General features: G+C 37.9%; 1 protein-coding gene across 1 annotated transcript in view; it reads right to left on the reverse strand.

The window, feature by feature from the left end:
• Positions 1-25,379, reverse strand: part of LOC127650525 (E3 ubiquitin-protein ligase RNF19A-like) — a 59,334-nt gene that overhangs the window by 4,399 nt on the left and 29,556 nt on the right. The window contains exons 2-9 of the mRNA XM_052135985.1: positions 23,166-24,009; positions 10,364-10,572; positions 9,877-10,021; positions 9,516-9,678; positions 6,560-6,674; positions 6,158-6,319; positions 3,044-3,257; positions 2,390-2,533 (exon numbers count right to left, since the gene is read on the reverse strand). Coding sequence (XP_051991945.1) covers positions 2,390-2,533; positions 3,044-3,257; positions 6,158-6,319; positions 6,560-6,674; positions 9,516-9,678; positions 9,877-10,021; positions 10,364-10,572; positions 23,166-24,009 — 1,996 coding nt within the window. The remainder of the gene's footprint in view (positions 1-2,389; positions 2,534-3,043; positions 3,258-6,157; positions 6,320-6,559; positions 6,675-9,515; positions 9,679-9,876; positions 10,022-10,363; positions 10,573-23,165; positions 24,010-25,379) is intronic.

Raw genomic sequence — 25,379 nt, forward strand, 5'->3', positions numbered from 1 at the left:
ATGAGCACTCAGACGCTTCACTGTGTGTGCATCACTCCGCTTGTGTTCGTGCTGTTATAAACTAAAGTGTAAGAGTAGTGCATATGTGTTAGGAGTTACTGTCTTTTACATCATATTACATATGTTAACCAGCAGGTGTTGGCAAAAGATTATTTTTTGTGTGTAATATGAGCCAGTTGGTGATGTAAAGTGAATCCGTTAGTCATTGTTTACATAGAACAGCGCTCAGTGAGTTTCCACATTGGATACATATGGTTTAAAATGGCGGAGGACATCGCTGTTTCTATAGTGAATGACATTTGCGCACCGCATCCATCAGGGAAGAGTGGGACTAAAAATCAGTCCAGCAGAGGGCAATGGTGACACCAGAATAGAAATATTAATAATTCTGCCCATCTGAAATATTCATAATTATGTTAGATACATATGCTTGTACACAGTCACTGATTACATACACTATTTTAAATTAATATTGTAGGTTTTAAAATAGCATCATCACCGATTACGTTTCGAAATTATTCTTTTCAAAAGTATGTGTATGTTTATCCAATAAAATAATGTTTGACATGCTATAAATGTACTGGTGAAATCAGACATTACATTAATTATTAATTATAAGGACCCTTATAATTATTATACATCATATTCAGTATTATACACAGTTTAATATAGTACAATTATCTGTAAACGCAGTGCAAATTCTCTCAAGTGCTGATAATAAGGTCGTTCATTGTATAATGCCCTCGCATGAGGTGGTGAAACCATCTAAGTCACTTTAAAATCCGGCACACTTTGACCTCTGAGACATCGATGTCATATGCACGAGAGGTGCACAACTGATTATTGAAACGAGGTATGATGTTGCACATGTTTAATCAAAATGATGGCGCTCCCTTTCTGCATCACGAACGGTTTGATTGATGCGGATGCACGCGCTCCCTTGCTCAATGCTCAGTGAAGTGTAAACGAGATTTGCATGTGGTAACGAACAGTTTCGCAAAATACGTGGAAATACGCGCTTGACTTTGAATCCAGAGTATACATTATAAAACAAAGAAAATTGCAGTAAAAAGTAAGTTACGCACTGGAGAGAAACCACTCTAAAGCTCAACATACAGCACAAGCCCTCCATCAATGCACCTGAAGCAGCTACTGCTACACGTTAAACTGTACGCTTATTATGATCTTCTTTGAAGTGTTTTGTAAGTACTCATGCGCTAGATCACTTGGGTCGTGTTTTTTTCTGATTCAACTTGTCTCCATTGTTTTTCAAATGAGTCTCATCATGCAACACATTTTCATTGAGCTGTAAAGTCAAGTCACTCTGTGCTCGCTGCATATATCCAACTAATCGATAATGAAGTTCATTGTCAATGATTTCCATTATCGATAATTATCCATTTTATTGATTAGTTGTTGCAGCCCTACTACTCTTACACTACTAAAATGGCATTTCTGACTGGATACATGAATGAGAAAACCTAGTACATACTCAAACTGTTGAAGTCAACATATGGCATTTTACATTTTACTTGCATAATACAACATTATTTTCAAGTGAATTAGGATATTCAAGAACAAAAAAGTAGCGCTTGGAGGACTACATTGGATCTAAAAAGAGTTGAAAAGATGGATTGGTTTAGTCAGCCTGAAAATATAAAATGTTTAAATTTGTATTAAATATTAATATTAACATGCATTGATAAATTGCATAATGTCGATTAAAATTAATTTCTACTCCTCCCTTTTCTTTATGAGCAAAAACAACACGGTTACAATGGAAGTGTAAATTATTGGAGGGTTTGAACACAAATGTGAAGTTTATAATTTTATAAAAGCACTCACATTAATTCTGATGTTAAAACTCATGTATTATTTGAGCTGTAACTTTGTTTAAATTGTCATTTTAGGGTTTGTTGATATTACATCATCATGGCAACGTAATTGTCAAATTCGCTATTACATTTCACAGAAGTTATTAAGTGATTTTATCACACTAAAATCATGTTAACACATATATTGTTCATAACTACTGGCTATACTTTACGGATTGGCCCCCATTCACTTCCATTGTAAATGCCTCACTGTAATCCAGATTTGAGCTTTTTATAAAGAAATGAGGAGCATGTCAAAATAATGTTTTTGTGGCAATACATATTATGCCACAAATGCATATTGAACCTGGAATATTCCTTTAATGCTACTGCTTTGTTCACAATTGCATCAATATAACTTATTCAGCCAAGTTACGACTGCTATAAAACTTCCCAAAACTGTTGCAATTTCATCAATGCTCATGTTCATCAATGTTCATCTCTAAATGGAGAATTGTGTTACATTTCCCACCTATTAATTGCATATGAATTCTTTCAGCTATATGAATACACACCTGTCCAGAGGCAAGTAGGCATTAAGAATGGATCCAGCCATTGCTTTGGTACTAGCGTTGTCGCTGATTGTCCCCAGACTTACAGTCCCGGACTCCCCACTGAGACTGCAGCGCTCCTTCTGTACATCAGCTTGAACCTCTAACCTGGGAGACAAAAGAAACAGCTTTATAAACTCTCATGCATGCACGCTCAAGTAGAAGCGTTTCAAAATATGCTATCTTCCTAGATGCCACTTTCAGGCATTATAAGCTTCAGAAAGTTTGATTCAAAGATTCAGGACATGCTAATAATATCCTCAATGCTGTCTAGGTAGGTTGCTAGGTTTTGAAACAGCCAACAACAAGGGTGACAATAATCTGAATGGAGAACACGGAATATAAATGTACTATAAATCTGAGAATTATAGTAACTAAAGCCTTTTTTGGCTATAATAAGAAACATGATTTAATACAAAGCCTGAAGCAAATCAACAGCCCTAAACATCTCAGCACAGTCTTTTTACACCCATAGCAATTGGCCACTTCATTTTTGTAAGTTCTTCTGTTTAAAATTAGCCACATTTCATTTAATGCTTTTCAATGCCCTATGAATGTTGTAAGCACATGTAAACATTGCCGTCTCAATAAATATAGGATTTTTTGTAAATGTCAGACCTGTTGAAGCAGTTGACCATGGCACTTCCTGACAAGCTGCCGGTGATGCTGGCCCCAGCGAGGGCCATAGTGCTGGCATTCTCACTCAAGTTGTCTCTCATTGCTCCGATACGATCCATGTGGCTCCCGCTAGCACTCAGGCTGCCCATTAGACCCCCAACACTGCCTTCACCAATGCTGGGGTTATGCCTGGTCTCTGCTACTGAAGTGGTGTCTGTGGACAGCATTGTAGTTATAAGGACTTATACGTGCTTTTTAATGTGAGGGGTAGCATTATAGCTCCATTGATGCACCTTTGCCGCATGACAATATTGCATATGACCTTACTTCCAAACCACATAGCCTACACTGCACATCAGCAAAAAGCTACTTTTTCCCCAGCATTACCTGAGCTTCACGGGAATTATATGGTGCTTGAGAAATGAAGCTCTTTGATCCTTGAGTATCAGAAGCTGCGTCTAGAAAAGGCTCAAGGTCTGGTAATGTTTGCTGCAGTGCTACAGTTGTCAGATGGGAATATAATCAACTCAAATTTTCTAGCTTGTTACTTCCCAACTCGAGTGTTAGACTAAACTATTAAACAACAACTACAATTTAACATTTACTGAAGAAAATGCAAGTCATACAGTCTAGTAAAAAAAGTCACCACCACAATGTTAGGGTGTTGTGGGTGGTTGCTAGGAAGTTACTTACCGGCACAGTAAGTCAAAGAAAGCTACCCCTTAAATTCTCTATGATATCGTGGTCCAATAGACAATTTCAAGGGAAGTATAGGTCTCTGCAGAACAATAATGGACATTTCTCAATCTCTGGGTGTTTTCAAATGGGGATGGGTGTTTTTCAACTATCCAATAGGGAATCTCAATGTAGTAGGCAAATCGTGTAGCGGTAGAAAAACACCCCATCCCAGTTTGAAAATGCCCACTGATTGGAAACACCTATTTTTGTTCTGCAGAGACACAAGTCTCTTTCAATGACTATTCGTCAGTTTAAAAGGAAGTCGGTTTCCTGATAGTGTCGAACTCATTCAAAACAACAGCAGGAGTCGCTTCATTCATAGCAACTTTAACATGATTCATGTTACTAACATTAACACGACTGTCATAAAATGTCATTATTAACTCTTTCCCCGCCAGCGTTTTTAAAAAAAAGTTGCCAGCCACCGCCAGGGTTTTTGACGATTTTCGCTAAACTTTAATGGCCCGCAGAATATTTTCTTCCATGAATATATGAAGATGCTATATATCAAAATAAAGATCTGAGCCTCTGCTTTTAGGCAAAATTTTATTTTATCTTCATTTGTTCTTTTTTTATTGCCACTTGAACAGAGGTAGGTTTTGTCAAAAACAACATTTCGGACAAAAAGCTGAGAAAAAGGCATTTTTATCAAACAAGTGCTTTAGTATTAGTATGGTGTTCCACTTCACGTTTGAGACGATCGCATTCTGTTTCTTTGATCAAAGAGTTGCGTACTCTTTCAAAACATGCGTGCGGGTCTTCCTTACCGTATACCACCTAAAACACGGACACCCGGAAAATTCCGTGTTTGGCGGGGAAGCGTTTTTTCATAAAACCCGGAAAATGCTGTGTTTGGTGGGGAAAGAGTAAAAATAAGGCCCATGTTGTAAAGTGGCTGGATGCTCCCTGGAACTAACGGAAATGTAAGTGTTTAGATCTCCAAAGTTGAAGTAGAGCTCTAAAAGTGACTATAGATTGCTCCCATTATAATGAATGAAACTGTGCAATTAATTTACATTTAGTCATTCAGCAGACACCTTTATCCAAAATGACTTACAAATGAGGAACAAGCGATTTATCACACAAAAGCCAACAATGTCAGCAGTATCGAGCTGATAGGTTCTCAGAGTAGCTGGAGTAGCACAAAGAGACATCAAAAGTATTTTTATAATTAAAAAAGAAATCCTTTACTTGTACGCAGGTCACAAAGACAGCTTCATTGAATGGCTTCATCAATTATAACAGGAGCGATCCAATATTCACAATCTTACCACTGAGGAAATAATTGTGAGAATCTAAATTATGATAAACTCTTGCATAGACTCTCAGTATCAACAACAGGTCTGTAGAAGTCAATTCAGATTTTATGGTCTTTCAGAAAACGTGTTAACTCAGAACCTTATTTAAAGGATTTGGTAATGATAGCGGAAGTGCTTCAGGGTCAGTAGCGTTCTAATTCCTTTGTTATTGTTTATATCCTTAAAATGGTCTATAGAAATGGTACTGGTCACACCTTTCACACAAGTCTAAGTGATTTAAAAAAAAAAAAAATGTTTACCTTTTTTACCTGGTGGTCAATAAAAGAGGCAGTCTGATAACTTCATAAAGTTATAACACACCTCTTTTCAACAAGCTGCATGATTTGAAGCATAATTTATGTCAGAAGCACAAACAATGTGAGACAATGTGATAAGTTATGTGCCAAAATTGAAAGCTTGTTTGTTGTCCTAACCCAAGTATGAGCAGTAACAATCCTTGCACCACTAATTATGTTTAGAAAGAACAAAACTGAAGTTACAGTGATTAAAGGAAGGAATATGAGACACTTAAAAGCAAAATGTTCTTCCCAGCATCAGGTATTTAGCAACACAATCAGTAGAAGACAAACTCAGCAAGTCAGGTTTTTTTTAGGCATGTACACATCTTAACTTTAGACTAAAAATGTAATGCTAATACCAATTAAGGATACAGAAACAATTAATGTATAACTGTTTTGACAGTTAAACAAAACATATTTCTTTGTTTCTTCTGCAGCACAGATTGCTGCTCTTAAAGCAGATCACATTAATCTAGATCAACCTACTACAATGCAAATGGTCTCTCCAGGAAGAGCACTTGAAACTGCAGTGCCTTTCACATGTTTGCATTAAACATGAGCGATGAGAAGAGAAAGTGTGAAATGTAATGGACAAATCATGAGGTAGAGATGGTCAAGACAGACTAAAGAGAAAGAATGAGGCAAAAAGAAGAGATTCTAATAAAAACTGCAGCTTGATAAAGGGTTTGAATCTTGTTTGTCATAACAGTTGTTTGACACTGTAATGAAGACTCTAGCGTGACCACAGGTGTTAATGACCTTCAGTGACGGTCACTCACCAGTCACCGCTGCTCCAGTGCCCACATTCATTTCATTCTCATCATCAAACTCAATGCGGACGCCTTTGCCATTCCCAGCAGACACGCCGCAACCACCGCTGCGACACAGGGAGATTGGCACCACGCCGTAGACATACGCCAACATGATGGGCACTCCAATCCCTACATAAATGTACAGTATAACACGTTACAAAATACTAACTTTATAGCAGTACAGCCACATTTAGACTGGATAGCAGATTGCCAATTAGATTTACATTTCCTCAAGTAAATACCAGTGCTTGCAAAGTAGCAACAGAAATGTGCTATATTATAAACCATAAATCAACTGCTGTAATTTCAGTCATAAAGTGACTTAGTAAGCAAAAAAGAATGAAAAAGGAAGTTTACGAGCCTACTTACCGACAGTGACAGCAGCAACCACTGGAGACACAATCACTGACAGCGTCACACCTCCTGCTATCACCAGATTCCTTTTGTGCTTGGAGATGTCCTTACCCTCATAACGATTATGAATCTGAAGCACATGGATTCAAAGAAAGAGTGATTACAAGCATAGGACTCACTCCTCATACACATTCATCAATCTATCTAGATTTAATTACACTTTAGTTATTCATTACGCTTATATCATTTAATTGGCTGCTGGATGATCTAACAAGCGTTTATTAAATATCAAACAGGGCTGTGTGTGATAAGACATTTAGGCCATATCATTTCACAATTCAAAGCTCAGTTAGAATTTGGGTCAGATAAACAGACCATTACGGAAATCCCTTCCAAATGAAATTCAGATTGTACTGTGCATATTTGAAAAGTTATTAATCATTGTACAAGTGACCTAGTTTACAGTGGGTTACCCTTGATCACAGAGACAACCTGCACATTAAGCCACACATACAGTCAGGTCCATAAATATTGGGACATCGACACAATTCTAATCTTTTTGGCTCTATACACCACAATGGATTTGAAATGAAACGAACAAGATGTGCTTTAACTGCAGACTTTCAGCTTTAATTTGAGGGTATTTACATCCAAATCAGGTGAACGGTGTAGGAATTACAACAGTTTGTATATGTGCCTCCCACTTTTTAAGGGACCAAAAGTAATGGGACAATTGGCTGCTCAGCTGTTCCATGGCCAGGTGCGTGTTATTCCCTCATTATCCCATTTACAAGGAGCAGATAAAAGGTCCAGAGTTCATTTCAAGTGTGGTATTTGCATTTGGAATCTGTTGCTGTCAACTCTCAATATGAGATCCAAAGAGCTGTCACTATCAGTGAAGCAAGCCATCATTAGGCTGAAAAATCAAAACAAACCAATCAGAGAGATAGCAAAAACATTAGGGGTGGCCAAATCAACTGTTTGGAACATTCTTAAAAAGAAAGAACGCACTGGTGAGCTCAGCAACACCAAAAGACCCGGAAGACCAGACTGTGGTGGATGACCGAAGAATTCTTTCCATGGTGAAGAAAACACCCTTCACAACAATTGGCCAGATCAAGAACACTCTCCAGGAGGAGGTGTATGTGTGTCAAAGTCAACAATCAAGAGAAGACTTCACCAGAGTGAATACAGAGGGTTCACCACAAGATGTAAACCATTGGTGAGCCTCAAAAACAGGAAGGCCAGATTAGAGTTTGCCAAACAACATCTAAAAAAGCCTTCACAGTTGTGGAACAACATCCTATAGACAGATGAGACAAAGATCAACTTGTACCAGAGTGATGGGAAGAGAAGAGTATGGAGAAGGAAAGGAACTGCTCATGATCCAAAGCATACCACCTCATCAGTGAAGCATGGTGGTGGTAGTGTCATGGTGTGGGCATGTATGGCTGCCAATGGAACTGGTCCTCTTGTATTTATTGATGATGTGACTGCTGACAAAAGCAGCATGATGAATTCTGAAGTGTTTCGGGCAATATTATCTGCTCATATTCAGCCAAATGCTTCAGAACTCATTGGACGGCGCTTCACAGTACAGATGGACAATGACCCGAAGCATACTGCGAAAGCAACCAAAGAGTTTAAGGGAAAGAAGTGGAATGTTATACAATGGCCAAGTCAATCACCTGACCTGAATCCGATTGAGCATGCATTTCACTTGCTGAAGACAAAACTGAAGGGAAAATGCCCCAAGAACAAGCAGGAACTGAAGACAGTTGCAGTATAGGCCTGGCAGAGCATCACCAGGGATGAAACCCAGCGTCTGGTGATGTCTATGCGTTCCAGACTTCAGGCTGTAATTGACTGCAAAGGATTTGCAACCAAGTATTAAAGTGAAAGTTTGATTTATGATTGTTAATCTGTCCCATTACTTTTGGTCCCTTAAAAAGTGGGAGGCACATATACAAACTGTTGTAATTCCTACACCGTTCACCTGATTTGGATGTAAATACCCTCAAATTAAAGCTGAAAGTCTGCAGTTAAAGCACATCTTGTTCGATTCATTTCAAATCCATTGTGGTGTATAGAGCCAAAAAGATTAGAATTGTGTCGATGTCCCAATATTTATGGACCTGACTGTATCTTACTTCAAAAATCAGCACTGAAAAAAATGCAACACACTATAAATGTTCTCTACAAAAAAAAACTAAAAAATCTCAGTTATTTCTATAGTGATTAAAAAAGCACCAGTTTCAATGGTTTATTAAAAGCAACTGTTTTTCCAGTCAGTTTAAATAAGCCCCTTTATTATCCTTTAGTTGTAAAAATGTATCTCAAGAAAACTGTTTACAAAAAGCAAGCTATCACAGGAAATGCTGACAATTGTAGAGAAACCGCCTAATGTCTATTTTTCCTCAATATAACCCACTCAATTTGTTAAAGACATAATATAAAGAATTGTGTCAACAAGTTGTGAATCATGTGATTTTATTTGCACTTGTTCTATATGGTGACAGGAAGTCATTTGTTTTGTATTTTAATGAGTTACGGCCAAATATATTTGGAATCACAAATATGCAAAAATTTAAGCCGGAGCCCTTTGCATTTATAAAGCACATGGAAAATGGTCTGCGTTTGTTTGGAGTTCTCACATGCAGGTCAAAACAGTACCAAAGGACATGCGTGAACTCAACCAAACTCTCAAGCTGGCTTGAAGACCACTGATGCTGCACGTCCTGAGATTAACATTCAGTAAAACTCGCAAGCCCAGTCCAAAACTGCCAATTTTGATATTTTTTAAATAATAATAATATAACTAAATGATTGCGTATGTAAAATAATTTTCTGGACAGGTCAACATGCCACCCTATGCTAAAAAAGTAAAACATCCTGATATGCCATAAGGCTAATAAGAACCTGAATTAAGCCTTGACCTTTGTTCTCAACATTCACACACTGAGCCACCCACCTTTCTCCCCACATAAACAGGAATCCCGATGACCATTGCAGGTATGGCGATGCCAGCAATCAGTGCAATGCCAACTGGAGCACCTACGAGTGTGCCCAACTGCCACAGGATCTTCTTCTTCCTACTCCATGGCTTTTTACCCCAAAACGTGCACCCTGAAGGGCTATGACAAGAACAGACAAATAAGCATTACATCAAACTTCTGTACTTCACCAATTCGGTATCTGGAGACAATAAAGAGATTAATTTACTTTTTGTTCATGTCATTTGGCATGAACAAATATATTAAAAAGTGTCACAATATCTGTATCATAGTTACTGTGATGTGTCGGTAAATCTCAGTTGTGTTCAGCAAACCAACCTCAAGTAGTGCAGGTCTGAGATCTCCTTCATGCATAGCCAGCAGAACTCACAGCCACAAACAGCGCAGGTCATGTGATTACAGCTCCCATCGTTCATCTTAATGATGTAGGCCGCACAGCGGGGACATGGCTTTATGTCATCAGCTTTAGAAGTTACAGACACATATATTTACACCAACTCTCTTGACATGAGGCACGAGATTTACGCTGCATTCCATTTTAAATCACATGTGGAATCATGCTGTTTCATAACATTCAACCATGAAAGCATTCCACTGTTTTATTAATGTGAAACGTAGGAACTTCGAAAATAGGATGCATCAATAAGTCAATGTTTATAATTAATGGTGTATTTCTATGCTGACATGTTTGCATCACAACATACACCCATTTCTTGGCAAAATCACAGTTATGGATTCCCACACAAGTTTTCAAGATGCAAAGTGGCCTGAGATGGTAAGCGGTGTGTATGTGTGGTGTGCTTACCTGTAGCTCCACTCTCCTGGCTGTAGCTGAGTGAAGATGATCTGAAGGGTCTCAGTCTGAGGCTCTGGGCTCTCTGCTGTCGGGCGGCGTCACAGGTCTGGTTGGGGTGCCACAGCTGTTTACAGTGATAACAGAACTCCGTTCCACAGCCCTCACGACCACATGTGATCTTTGGACAGCTGGCACAACCGAAGGCAATGACTGCATAACTGTCAGGTTAAACACAGACAAAAAGACTCCGAGATGAAAGGATTGCAGGTGTATAGCTGTTAAAGTACTAGCATACATCCATGCACATATATACACAGAGGATATTTATCTTGCAACAGCATTTCCTGAATTGCTACTAAATCTAAACAGTCACACCTACAGAATCATCTAATTCACGTAAATGACTATTATTATACCGTTCTTTGTATGACTCACTCAAGTGTTATCGGTTTGTCTCGGTCCAAAGAGTGACTTGCTAAATAAAGGTAGTTTGTAATATATAAAAATTATATGTGGATTAAAAAAACTGAATCCTTTAGAAAACCTGCAGGAAAATAGTACCAACATAAGTGAATGTTGTTAGTCTGATCACTCAAGATTAATTGCACTGTTCATCAGAACTGATGGCATAATTAATTACAGGAGGCCATGGACATTCTCAACTGATCATTAATAACGAGAACCCGTTAAATAAAGATGGCTTGTTCTTGTCCGAAGTTTGTTGGCAAGTAACAAGGGACAGAAGGAGTGATTTGAGAAAAGATTTTGATCTTGTCATCGGTTTAATAGCTCAATTCTCACTGTATTCATTTACAGCTTGATTTAGTCAAAGGAATATTTCGTGCAGGAAAGATGCTTAAGTGCCTCTGACAGTCCACATAATGATTACATAATGAAAATCTGCTTTCATGTTTATCATTGCAGGATATTATGAAAACCTTATAAAATATATTTATTTTTGAGTGTCCTTGTGGAATTATCCACAAAAGCAGCAACAAATTCTTGGTGCACACTAGATGTCATTGGGTCGACAGTGAGTTTTCCATCTGAGAAAAGCCTCCATTGCATCTGCTTCCATGAATAAAGTGGTCTTTGTCATAGGAGTTGTCCATAATCCTGCATCACTCTTGAGTGTAAGAGTACACACAATACATAAGACAAGAGACACCCCCTGTTTGATTTACAAAAAACCCTAACCAAATATGCCTATGTCAAAATGAGGACTGTGACAGCAAAACAAGAAAAAAAAAAAGTCAACACAAAGAAAGTGGCATGTGCTACACAGAGTGAAATAGTGTTGTCACGGTACCAAAATTTCAGTATTCGGTACCGATACCAGTGAAAATCCACGGTTCTCGGTACCAATTTCGGTACCAAACCAAAGTTTAAATTAGACTAAATTTACAAGAAAAAATCCATGGTTCTCGGTACCAAAGCAAAACACAAAAACATGCTAATTGAACAACACACTATTTTTATTAATAAAGGTAAACAATGCCATTCTTTATACTTATTTAAAATTGTGTTTCAAGTTTTTCCACAACTAATAAATGAAAATAAATTACACACCTAAAAAACACAACAATAAGCCATGACTGAATAAACACTCAGTGTTATATTTATAAACTTAAACATTTTTATAAATTAAAAGGTCATTTAAAAAACCTCTGGTGTGTCATTTAAAAAAACCTTCATGTCCTCCTGTTTTTTTTTTAACCCTAATAAAATGTATAGTAGCATTAAATAGTTAATAAAGAAGCTTAATTCTAACACTCATTATATTTGCGTTAGCTGCACCACGTAACGTTATGCTAATGATTTACTACACGGCTAACATTGTGTTTATTTCAATCCGACATTCAAATTAAAATATGGTATATAACTCAAAACAGAACCTCTAAATTTGAAAATAATTTGAAACTTACCTGCTTGAACTCTTTCATTAGACCCGGGTGTCGGTCTTTAAGGTGTTTTATCAAGTTTGATGTGTTTCCTGCTTTTGAGAGAAAACTTCGATGACATCATTTGCAAATTGGTTTTTGATGATCTATGATGTTCCCCTCGTCATCAGCCGCAAATCCGAAATATTTCCACACATGGCTCTTTCCTTTTTTCTTATAAACAAGAGCAGTCACCACAGCAGCGCCGGTGGTCGCCATGTCTCAGCGCTTTCATGAGGACGCAGCAACTTCACGCGCTTCGTGCGTGCATGCGCGAACTTTGACCGGGTACTCGGTACCACTGGTACTTGGTACAGAGACGTTTTTTTTTTTTAGTACCGACTTGGTACCGAAGTACCGAATATTTTGACAACACTAGTGTGAAATAGACTATGACACAAAGCCATTGCATGGAATAATATGGAGGTTTATGGGAGAAAATGGAGGAAATCTGGATACAGTTTTCCAAGACAGCACATCCTCAGCCAGCCATGCAGTACAACAATGAAGGATCAGCACAACCCACTCTGTCTGACGCTTTGTCTACATTAAATATGAAAACGTTTCACTAACATTTGAAAACCAGAAAGTGTCCAAATACTTTTGTCTTCATGTTGAACAGCAACAGCATGTGTGTCGTTTCATCATTTAAAAAAAAAAAAAATCATTCTTGAATATGTTAATTACGACAGAAAATAATTTAGACTTTAGATTTTGGGAGGGTTGAAAGGCAGAAATGTTAAGCGTATAATTTTATAAAAGGATTTGCATTAATTCTTGTTAAAACTTTAGCTGTTATGTTGTATAAATCCTTGTTTTTATGGTCGTTTTAGGGTTTATGGTGTTACGTCCTCTTATGTAAGTCGGATACAACTTTACACAAGATCAAGATCTTGGCATGTATCACCCTGGCCTGAAGGGAATTATTTGGCGATAATAACTGCCTGACTGTACATTATCCCACTTATTTCACTGTTTTTTTTTCTACATCTTGCGTAACGAAAGATGAAAAATAAAACAAAAAAAACGAGGTAACGCACAGACATCGCAACAGCGGCCTGCTGCAGCTGATCCGCCCTCTGCCCAGAGTGATTCAGCAGCCAGCCCGGATGAGCAGACTGTGCTCGTCAAGAATCTGGATGTCAATACGGCCCTTAAAGTTGAAATACTTTCATCGCTTCACAGTGAACTGGCAGAAATATTTTGCTCTGAGTTACGGTCCATGCTGGGAGATGACTTAACGGCCATTAAAAGTGAGCTACAGGCCATGAAAGCGGAATATTCAAACCGTATGGTCATGGTGCAGGCTGACATGTCGACTCTGACAATATCAACATACTACAAGAGAAAGTGGAGTCTCTTTCTGTGGCAAAACTGGAAGATAAGTGCAAAGACCTGGAAGTCAGACCTCACTGCAACAATATAAGGATTATTGGAGTTCCAGAGGATAGGACCTCTACTGCCTACACAGCCACCAAGCTACTAAAGGAGGCACTTAATTTTGACAAAGACATTACCATCGACAGATTGCGTCACACATTGCAAACCCAAACCACGAGCCATTGTGTGGCAAGATTCCATTACCCCTCGGATTGTGTTGACATTCTACGTCAGGCTAGGGAGTTGAGACAGTTCAAAGTCAGTGATATGAGAATAAACATCTTCCCAGATCTCACTGCAAAGACTGCTTGAGCCCGATAAGTGCTCAACGATGTCCGCCTGCAACTTCGTAAAATTCCTGGGGTCAAGTTTGGATTTCTTCATCAGGCTAGTCCACGTGTTACATACATTGGTGTGGAGAAGCAGTTTAACTCACCAGATCAGGCTAAAAGGTATGTCAGTTCCTTACTATTCCATGAGAATGAGTCCGATGAATGTTTAAATGTGTCATGTACGTGGAGTGAGTTAGCCTTTTTGGCATTATGTTTTGGGCATTGGACTACAGCAAATGGGACACTGTTCACATATTCTTATGGTTATAATAGTTTCACGTTCAAACGTTATCTTATACAGTATGTGATCAGAGTCTAATTATATGTCAAATATGGTTATTGTTATCTTATTTTCTGCATAAGTGCCTTGTTAATGGCCGAGTTGGGTTTAAGTACTTTTGTTTAAATATCTGATCTAAGATATCTATGCTTTTTTTATTGGAGTATATATTCTGCAGGTCTCCGTCCTCTGTTTGAGGTTCTCTAGTCGTAAGCACTGTGTAGGGGATGGCTCCATTTGGAGTCGGCACAGAGGTTTGCATCGTTTGGGGATGCGGATGTTGAATATGCGAGGGTTTGTTTGTTCTGATGTTTATTTTTTCTTCTTCCTTATACCTCTCTTTTGTTTAGCCCTTTCTCTGTTATGTTTATTCTCTTCTTTTATTTTCTGTCTTACAGGAGGTGTGTTATACATTTTTTTCATTTTGATGGTTTGGGATAGTAAAGTAAATGGCTAATTCTCATGGTAATTTGTGTAACCCAGTCTGCTCCACAGTTAGGTTTCTAACTTGGAACATTAAAAGGTGTGTTTAACCACATAAAAATATCAAAGATATTTTCAAATCTGAAAAGATTAAATACTGATATTGCTTTTTTTTTTTTTAGACGCATTTGAGAAACCAAGATCATTTGAAGCTTAAGGTCCCTTGGGTAGGTGAAACTTTCACTCAAATTTTTATTCTAGAGACATAGGGGTTGCGATAATTAATACAAGAGTCCAATTTTCATCCACTAAGGTAATAGCTGATAAGAATGGAAGGTATTTGATTATTGTTTGTCTATTTAGACTTCAAACTGCCAGAATATGAGAGATCACCTCTGATATTTTCCAAATTGACCAGCAGCTGGCCAATTCCCCTTCACAATATCAGTTTAAACACCATCTAGATCTGCAAGCTGAACTCAATCTTATCCTGACAACTGATGCTGAGTGGTTTTTAATAGCACTCTCTTAGTTCTTATTATGAATATGGAAATAAAGCTAAGTTAAGACACCAGTTAAGATGTCAGGCAGCCAGTCGACTAATCCCTCAGATTCAGGATTCATCTGGTAATTTGGTATTTGATCCTGAAGGTATTTATAACATCTTCAAATCTTTCTATTCCACTCTAGATACATCTAAATCTCCATCTGACACGCTTGATATGACATCTTTTTTAAAGAATTTAAATGTCACCACAATTGATTCAGTTGTTGCAAAAGACCTTGAAGCTAGTTTAGAAATAAAATAAATTACAGGCAATTAAAAAGATGCAAAGTAACAAAGTTCCAGGGCCCGATGGCTTTCCTATCAAGTTAAAAAAAAAAAAAAAAAAAAAAGACATTTCAGAGTAAAGTGTCCCCATTACTTTTGTCTGTGTATACAGAAGCCCTAGAGCGAGGCTCCTTACCAGAGACGCTTACACAAGCATCCATATTTCATCTTCTATAAAAGGATAAGGATCCAAAGTCTTGAAGTTCCTATAGGTCACTCTCACTAGAGTATGCCAAATGCCAAGATTTTAGGCGAAGTATTGGTTTTTCACCCTGAAAAGACACTTCCAAATATTATATCTGAGAAGCAAACTGGTTTATAAGAGGAAGGCAGTTATTTTCACTCTTCTAAATATAATTTATTCCAAACATTCTTCAACATCTCCAGAGGTTATAATTTTGCTCAAAGCAGAAAAAGAGTTCGAGTATCTTTTATCTATTTTGGAATAAATTCTGCTCTTTTTCTGGTTATAAGTCTTCATATGAGTGAGTTGTACAGTCAGATGTTACATTCAAATTAAATAGATCTGGATTCAGGTACCTTGGCATCAATATCAATAGATCCCTACCATCTCTTTTATCTGCTAATATTTCCCCTTTGTTGGACCAGACTATGTCTGACTTTCAAAGATGGCGCAATTTACCTTTATGGGTAGAATTAATGTGGTGAAAATGAATGTCTTGCCTAAATTTCCTTTCTTCTTTCAGTGCATTCCTTTGCTTCTCCCTAATCACTTTTTAAAATATATCGATCAAATTGTTAGAAATTTTTTGTGGAATGGTAAAGTGCCCAGAAATCGGAAATCATTGCTTCAAATATGTCAACTCACAGGTGGGCTGTATCTACCCAATTTTAAGTTTTATTATTGGTCAGCAAATATTCACAAGCTTGCATTTTGGTTCTGTTCATCCAGTGCCCCATGGTGTAGACTGGAGGCAAACTCATGTATAGCTACCTCTTTGTTGGCTTTGCTAACCTTCACCCTTACCCTGTAATCCTTCTCACCTTACACAGAATCCAGTCATTTTATATATCCTTCAGATTTGGTGCCAGTTCAGGCGACATTTTAAATTTTGCTTCTGTCTCTGTATTAATGCCATTACTCGAGAACCATGTTTTCTCAGTTTCTTACAGATTCTGTTTTTAGGCTGTGGCATGCAAAATGTTTAAGATTTTTTCAAGACCTGTATCAGGATGGCTCTTTTCGTAATTTTGCACAGCTGTCTTCTGAATTGGATTGCTAGTTTCCCATCTGTTTCAGTTTTTACAGATTAGACATTGCTCCATTTTTCTTTTTCCAAACTTCCCCTCTTCACCCCCTAAGCAATTCTGGGAAGATTTTCTGCAGCTTAATCCTCACCACAAGTCACTAATTTCAAGAATTTATGGTCAACTTTTAGATTTAGATGACTTTCTTAACAAAACTAAGAGTGCGAGATTGTGAACTGTGAAATCTTTGAAGATAATTGGTGGGTAAGTGCATTGGACAGAATACGTATTAGTACAACAAGTGATCGACTTGGTCTCATTCAGTTTAAAATATTACACAGTTCATTTTTCAAAGGCCTGGCTTATTCTAATATAGAGGACAGATGTGATTGGTGTCATGCATCTCAGTGTAATTTAAGTACATATGCTGAGAAGTTACAGGGTAAATTATTTAACAATTATGTCTGTAGTGCTCAAAGTTAGTATTGATGTTTGTCCTGCTATTGCAATTTTGGGGTTCTAACTAAGCAATTGGATATGTTCGCATTTACATCCCTATTAGCAAGGCTTTGTTTTTTTTATTCCACTGGAAATCTAACAAACCTCAATGTCTTGTAGATACCATGTTCTATCTTGGAAACAATTATATGTTTTAGGAAAAGTAATTCAGTTAATGTTCTTAATAAATGGCATTTTTTTATAACTTATTTTAAATCTCTTAAAACCCTGCCTCCTGTCCCATCTTTCTTCTTCCATTCTATTGTTTTAAATTTATTTTTCTCTCTCTCTCTTTAGTGGGCATGTTTTTTCTTCTCTATAAACGTGTTGTGATTGGTGTATACTGTATGTTTATTTATACATGTGAATATTTTTTATATATACACAATATTTGTGGGTTTTTAAGGGCTTTGTTTATTCCGATGTATGTATGTGGGCTCATCTGGCTCACCAATTCACATCTTTATTATAATTGTGGTTTTTATTATAAAAAAAAAAAACACACACACACACAAAAAAAGAGGTTGATAATGTGTAATAACTTATTTTGTATAATATTGATTATTGTGCAATAATAAAAAAAAAAATTTGAACATTAAAGATTCTATTTAAACTGACAGTATCACCAGTGCCAGACCTCCAAAAGTGCTGATCACAACACAATACTGTTGCTTTGGCTTGTGCAAGCTTCAGATGACATACCAGTTTGCCTCAGAGACTGAGCATAAAGAGGTTCAACAAGGGAAAAGGCTGAATTCCTGAACAAGTGCCAAAAAGTAAATGACAGAATTTGTACAGTATATTTGGGTGAACAATCCATTCAACCAATTGCACTATTTATCTCTGTTATATCACTTTTTGCCATCATAATCAATTACACTCCAACAGTCCAGGTAGGGGAGTCATTTATAAATAACACACAAAGGCCACATCCTATTCGAGACTCACATGCCATAGCAAACACCCAACAAACGTGCAAATACACACAGACACAGCAGCTGTGCCAACATACAAAGCAGCTGTGGCAACATTCACAGCCAGGTAGTTAAACCCATAGCCGCTATTTAGACTGAGCTGGGAAAAAATGTGTCATGGAAACACAGACTCTCGTCATGCTGCCATGACAACAGGATGTGTTGAGTGTTGTATTGATGACATAATGCAACAGTATCTGTAGAATTACCATAGACCTTATTCTCTGTTAATAAGTGAATGTTTGAGGGCGGGTAATGTATATCATTGATTCTGTATTTTAAAAATAAATAAAAAGAAAAGCCAGACACACCAGTGTGTAAGCTCATCTGCATGCGATTTGCGGTGCTGCGTGTCCAGATGTGCGAGAGAAGTTGAGCCCTTCATCGCACACAGGACACGCTGAACTCAGCAAAAACAAAAAAACACACTGGAATGCAATCTAAACCAATTTATCTACACAATCATTTTGCAATATAGGCTTTTATGAAGCAACATAATAATAATGTCACGAAAAAGATGTCTGTCGGACTTAATTAAAAGAAACAAGCAGTTCTGGATGCACAAACACATTCTGTGCAATAAATCTGACTGAATCCAGATGATCAAATGTAGTTATTTTCAGCAAATTATCATTTGAGTTCTGTTCTGTGTAAATTACCATTTGAATGTAAAGTGAACCTTCTCATGTAAATTAGATGAGAAGTGATTGTGATAATTGTTTATAACATAGATTGCAATGCCCCACTTCCGAAAAATATTTTATAGTTTATGGCCATTATTATAGGTAAAACTCGATGTGGGAACTTCATTTACTTTCATTTATACAGGTCTGTCTGTATGCTGTCAGTTAAAGCTCAAAGCGAGTCTGCTGTGTCTCTTGCCCCACAGATGCAATAAAAACCTTACCTGAGGGAGAAGAATCTCTGCATGTGAAATTACGTTTTTAATCAGTAAGGAACTGAATGTCCAGATGCTTAAGGGCATTTTAAAAGGTACGTGGCAAGCGAAAAGCTTTTGCCATCTGCAGTATGTACTGTTGCACAAGCGCGACAATGCTCACAACTGTATGCTCTCTCACGTGAATACAGAATTGACACTTTTGGGTGAACAATTTCATTTCCCGATTATATTAATATTTTGTGAATACTGTATTCCATTTTGCAAGCAAGTGATAGTAAAAAACAAAAACAAATAAATTGGCTTTTATATCTCTATAAAACAGTAAAGCCATATTCATAACTTCCTCAGTAAACAAGACTGGTGGGCACTTGGCAGACATTGTTTCTGAAAAGATCAAATAATTTATTTCCAAAAATTTTCTCATATTTGAGTTTTAAACTAAAATGGGTAGATCATGTTGAACTACTTAAAGGAAAAAGTAGATCTTGCAATTAAAATGTTGGGTACACCTAGAAAAGCCAATCTCTGTCAGCTTGAATATACATCTTTTTATATTATAGATCTGCTTTGGGTGACTGTTGGCTTTAGATATTGTTTGCACAATTGTATTTTTGTTGTTACTCAATCATAAAATACATAAAAACTTAGGCTAATGAACGCATTTCAGCCAAACGTGGCATCATCTAGACAAATGCAATGTGAGTTACTAAATAATTATCAGATTAATCGTCAAACATTTTTTAACAAAATCGATAGTGACGATATGTTTTTCCCTTTTGCTCTGATGCATGTTTAGAAACAATAGTTAGACAAGTTCAATGTTATTTGATTTTAAACCATTTAAAAATCAAAAGCACCCCGAAGAGGCTTTTTATCTGCAGCAGTGTGACTCCACGCACATGATAATATTTGCATTCATTGCCTCACGATGTGTGAACCTGCTCGTGCAGATCGCATTTACAGGTTGTGACAGTTTTTGATTATTTTTTACTTTAATGCAAGATTTTATCATTTGAAGATGTATGTATTGTGCTATTTAGACTCATAGCTCACTGTGCACTTTATTTGCTGCTGTTTTGAGTTAGTGTTTGAGGAAACTAAATTACAACAAACATTCTTTATTCCTGCGTCCCAACTCTACAAGAAAAAACTATTAACCATTCATGAAACCTCATGGTTAAACAAATGTTAAAAATGGTAACATCACTAATATTAGAGCAGAGTAATAATATAGATTTTTGAATTTTTTTGCGATATTCATTTGAACAATACCATTATCAATTCTTAAAGGTGGGGTATGTGATTTGCAAAACGGCCGGCAGATTTTGAAAATACACAACTCATAAGGTCCTACCTTCTCTCCTCCAACGCTGGCCCTGACTCCACCCATTCGAAAAACATGGACGCGCAATCATGCACGAGCGAAAACTCAGATGCGCGAGAGCGAGCCAGGCTAGCATAGGTTGGAGTTTCTGCATGACGTCACCATTTACCTGCTAAGACCGTCAACATGGCACAACATTCAGTGGTAAGTTGCACCAGATATTATTAACATTCAACAGTCACATAAATCATTAGTATTGTTAGAAAATTGATGTTTTTGAAATGTAAATATATATTGTATAAATATAAAATATATAAAAATATATTGGACGTCCTGGTTGTCACCGAAGTTTATGGCGAAATATAGGGCTGACCGATATAACGTTATCAGATGAGATTGTTATGCGCATCTCGTCAGTAAAGCACATAACATAAAGTGCATTCATTGATTAGTAAATCGCCATCAGCTGCTTTCAGATGGAGCAGCGTATACTACACAGAGCCGTAGTTCACTAACAAGCTGGGCCGTGATAATGAAGGGTAAATTGCCCAGCTTGTCAGTGATGAACTACAGCTCTGTGTAGTAAATGCCGCTCCATCTGAAAGCAGCTGATGACCAACGGGACACGCAGCGCCAGGGTGGTGGGGGAGGGGGGCATGGTACGACCGTTTGATTGACACATTTTCTGTCCAATGATTCTAGATGGTCTTGAAAATGATTGGCTGGAGTTTTTCGAGTCCTGCCCGTTCCACAGATGATTAAATTGCTTAATTTTCATTTCAGTGCTTCTAATTTACAGCCAGTAAGTGGGTTAGGAATAGGATTTCAAGTTATTTTGAAAAAATGGTCAAAAAAGAAAATCACATACCCCACCTTTAAAATCCCGAAATCAATCTTTTACTTTTAAAGTTTACTTTAGTTTTGTTGTATTGATTACATTTTTTATACTGATTTGTTGTATTGTTGGAAAAATAGAAACTTGAGCTGCATTGTTTGGGCCACATTAGTAATTATTTTTTTTAATTAAAATTTTGGTAATGTACCAAGTAAGAAGGTTCCCCCAGGGTTTCCCGCAGCACTTTGATACTAAGGCGGCCGCCTAAGCAACACACGCCTGCCGCCTTAACTACGTCGTCAAAAAAATATATATGAGCGATATTCGCCGTGTTACTCTGTCCTGTTTTCTCCCTTTCCATCTTTAAATATGTGATAAGCCTTCGTGTTCGCTTCAGTCTTGTTATCAGCGCGTTCTTCCGCAGCGGCGCAGAGCATGTGTGTGTGTGTGTGTGTTCATCTGAGCCTCATTGGTCTGTCACTGCTCGTCAATGTCAGAATATTTGAGATGACTAATCAAATGAAAGTAGGCGGGCTTTATGTTCACAGCGCGAATTTTAGCGACGCGCTTCAGTTTACGGTCGGTCAAGTGTGAGATAAGATGTAAGTTGCTAAACTAAACATTTGCTATTTGACAGTTTTTTAAGGTCATAAATGTTAAACGATGCTAGGTGTCAGCTCTGCCATAAGCAGTGATTGTAATAAGCTTTGCACATTTTGACGGACTATTAGATGTAATGTTATTACCTTGACAAACTAATACATCATTAAAAAGATATGACTCAAGTTTCAGTATTTGTCTTAATTTGAGTCAGGAGTTATGCAATTCCAAATACACCCCCCCCCACCCCCACCACCACCACCCACCACCTTAACTAACACATTTTCTGCGGGAAACCCTGGTTCCCCGTATAATAAACTGCAATAGCTGAGAGAAGTTCTTTCATATATAAGCAAAATGGACATTACAACAGAAATAAATCATCAAAATGGGAATATAATCAATTTCAAGAGCTTGTGAATTGGAATCAAATCGGGAAATCGGTTTTGATGCACAGCCCTATAGGTACATTCACTCCTTATCCAAAACTTCATCATCGCATTTTCAGTTGTAAAAATACATCAAATTCAGATCTCCAATTTACTTCAATCATATATATCACAATACCAAAATGAACAATAGTTTTTCCAAAATATCATTCCTTTTTTTAATCAAATAAAGTGCTTCTGCACAACAGAACATAAAACATTAAAACATCAAAAACTACTTTTATTCAGTACAACAGCACTCTTGCTTGTGAGACATTGCTTAAATTAATATTTTAAATATACATTACATTTGAGTGAATATAAAATTTTTCTATAAAGTATTAACATATTTCTGTCGCAAGTTGAATCAAGGTTTTATTTTGACATGAAGGCAAATCAGTTTGTGTGTGTTTTTGATGGGTAGCTTTACACCTCCAGACCAGCAGCTGTTTAAATGATTAATGTGAATGTTTGCATATATTAATTTCTTTTTATCAAATATTAAATTTGTTTTAGTTTGTAATGGATGAGTTGGGCCACAAAGTTTGAGAAAAGCTGCCAACATGTGCCTAGCAATATGTGGAAAGTCCTTCAAGACTGCTGGAAAAAATATATAATGTGGTTGGAGGATGCCAAGAGTGTGCAAATCTGTTATCAACAGGCAAAGCATTGCTACTTTAAAAAAATAAAAAATAATTCCCATGTGTATCATTTCAAGTTTTGATGAGATTGTTACAAAGAACCCATAATTTTGACCGATACTAAACATATATATATATATATATATATATATATATATATATATATATATATATATATATATATATATATAAAAAGCAGAGGTATTACACTTACCCACAGTCCGGAGCAGGGCACCAGCGGCAGTCAGGGTCAGCCACCAGCCATCGGCGCAGCATAAACTCCTCATATTTCTCCATGAGCACACGGTCGTTGAGTATCATGCGGATGTCGTGGGGATTGAAGCGTTCCGAGCACTCTGGGCAGCTGATGTTGACCCTGCTCTCAGATATCTCTATGCGCAGGTACTGTCGAAGGCAGTCAGCGCAGGACCGGTGGTGGCATGTCATGATGTCTGGGAACCGGTCTTGAGTGTGGCGCAGCAGGCACAGCGGGCACTCCAGCAGCTCAGAGGTGGAGGCTGAAGATGAGGAGTGTGAAGATGAGGTGGAGGCCACACCAGGCACAGAAAGCGCAGAGGCGTGATCCTGCTGCTGGCACATCTCTGAACTCATGCTCTCCACACTGGCAATGCCATCCACTCCAGCGGTTAGAGCACGTGACTTGCGGGATTTGGGGTCCCCACATCGACGCCGGAAGAGCGAGCGCAGCGAGAGGCGCCGCTTTTTAGGGGTCTTTCGTACGGAGGGCAGGCTGGTGGAGGCGGTGGCCGAAGGGAGATCCCTCTCAGATCCCTGCTGCTGATAATGCAGACTCATCGTTCCAGAGGAGGCACTGTGGTTTCCAAAGGACTGGGGAGCTCCAACAGGGAGGGCAGGGGAGGAAGAGGAGGAGGGGGAGGGAGGGGAGAGAGAGGGAAGGGGGGACAGGGTTTTCAGAGGGGAGGGTGCGGCGTTAAGACATGGCAGCGAACTCTCCGCGAGCTGCTCCCATGAGCCGGGCAGCTCAAGCTGGGCAACACAGGTCAGTTTGGAGTCACCAGGCTGGACGTCCTCTTGATCTGTGGAAAACAGAAAGGGACCAGTGAGAAAGGACCAGACTGCAATTCCCAACAAACCAAGCCTATATGGGTAAATCTTGTAGCATTTTTTTATTTTGGCACATTTTTAGTCTTCAGTAAGGCTGGGTGGTATAACAATAATTCCACAAGTCCTTTCAAGATTTTTCAACCTTTTAATATTAGTAGGTATAGGCAGGTAATAAGCAATATCTTTATTTATATACATGCTCTGAAATGGTTTAAAAGGGTGATATTTTTCAACCAGAGGACGGGGAGGGGGGTGGGGGTGGGGGGGGGGGTTTCATTTGTAATCTTTAATTGAACACTGTGCGCGTAAATAATTTTTCCGGTTCGCACATATCCATTTTTAGGGGCAAATGCGAGTGAAATACTCGCACTGTGAAGCCCTGATAAGAGATCCAAGACGGCAGTACATTTGTGACAGAAAGTGAAAGAGGAACACTCTCTTCATTCACAGATCAGGTTTAATTCTCACCCTGCCTGCAGGCCATTCAAAAACATCACAGTGGCTGTTCTCTATCTGCTCTACCTTGGAGTGCGGAGAGCTCTTGTTTCAAACCTCAATGAAATTCAGATGAATCAGGGTGAGAAACCTCTTGCCAGATCTGGAGTTGGTCAGAAACTGTTTTTATGGGAGCATAGCACTGGAGGGAAGATGTCGACCAATTTAATACATTTTTGCCAATACCGATAAATAAGAAACTGATTAATCAGCCGATAGTTTTTAAAAAGATTTATAAAATATCTGTCATTCCTCAGTATAAAAGGCACAGACATAGTGGCTGCAAGAGTCTAAAATATAAAACAATCCCAGAAGCAGTTAAAGTACAACCAAAATCCCAATATAAGCCAGAAAGAAAAAAAAAAGAAAAAAAAGATTTGGTGCATCACGCAGGACTTTTAATTCTAAACAAGCCTGGAATACACACTTATTTTCGGGACTCTTATAGTGCTGCAAAAACGAAGCGATAAAATCAATAACGATAATAACAAATACTTTCATTAATTGGATGTGTGAGGCGAGCACAGAACCGCTCCGTCAATGACATCAGTTTACATCCCAGTGAATATAACTTGTTTGTTATATAACTAGATGCAATATAACTAGTTTGAAAAACAACAGAGACAAGCTGAAGTGGATTAACTCTTTCGCACGTATGATCAAACTACTGTGACCATTTCTGCTGCTGTTAACCAGCAAAAGAGGGACTCAAGCGGTTGTCATACTTAACCAGCAGCTCAAGTAATCTTTTCAACAATATCTTTATTTTTATATATTACAAACTATCAAACAATCACTAAATAAAAGTATTTTATTTAATACTTTAATAAAACCATTACCACAAGAG

Source organism: Xyrauchen texanus, chromosome 10 (assembly GCF_025860055.1).
Source record: "Xyrauchen texanus isolate HMW12.3.18 chromosome 10, RBS_HiC_50CHRs, whole genome shotgun sequence".
Lineage (NCBI taxonomy): Eukaryota > Metazoa > Chordata > Actinopteri > Cypriniformes > Catostomidae > Xyrauchen > Xyrauchen texanus.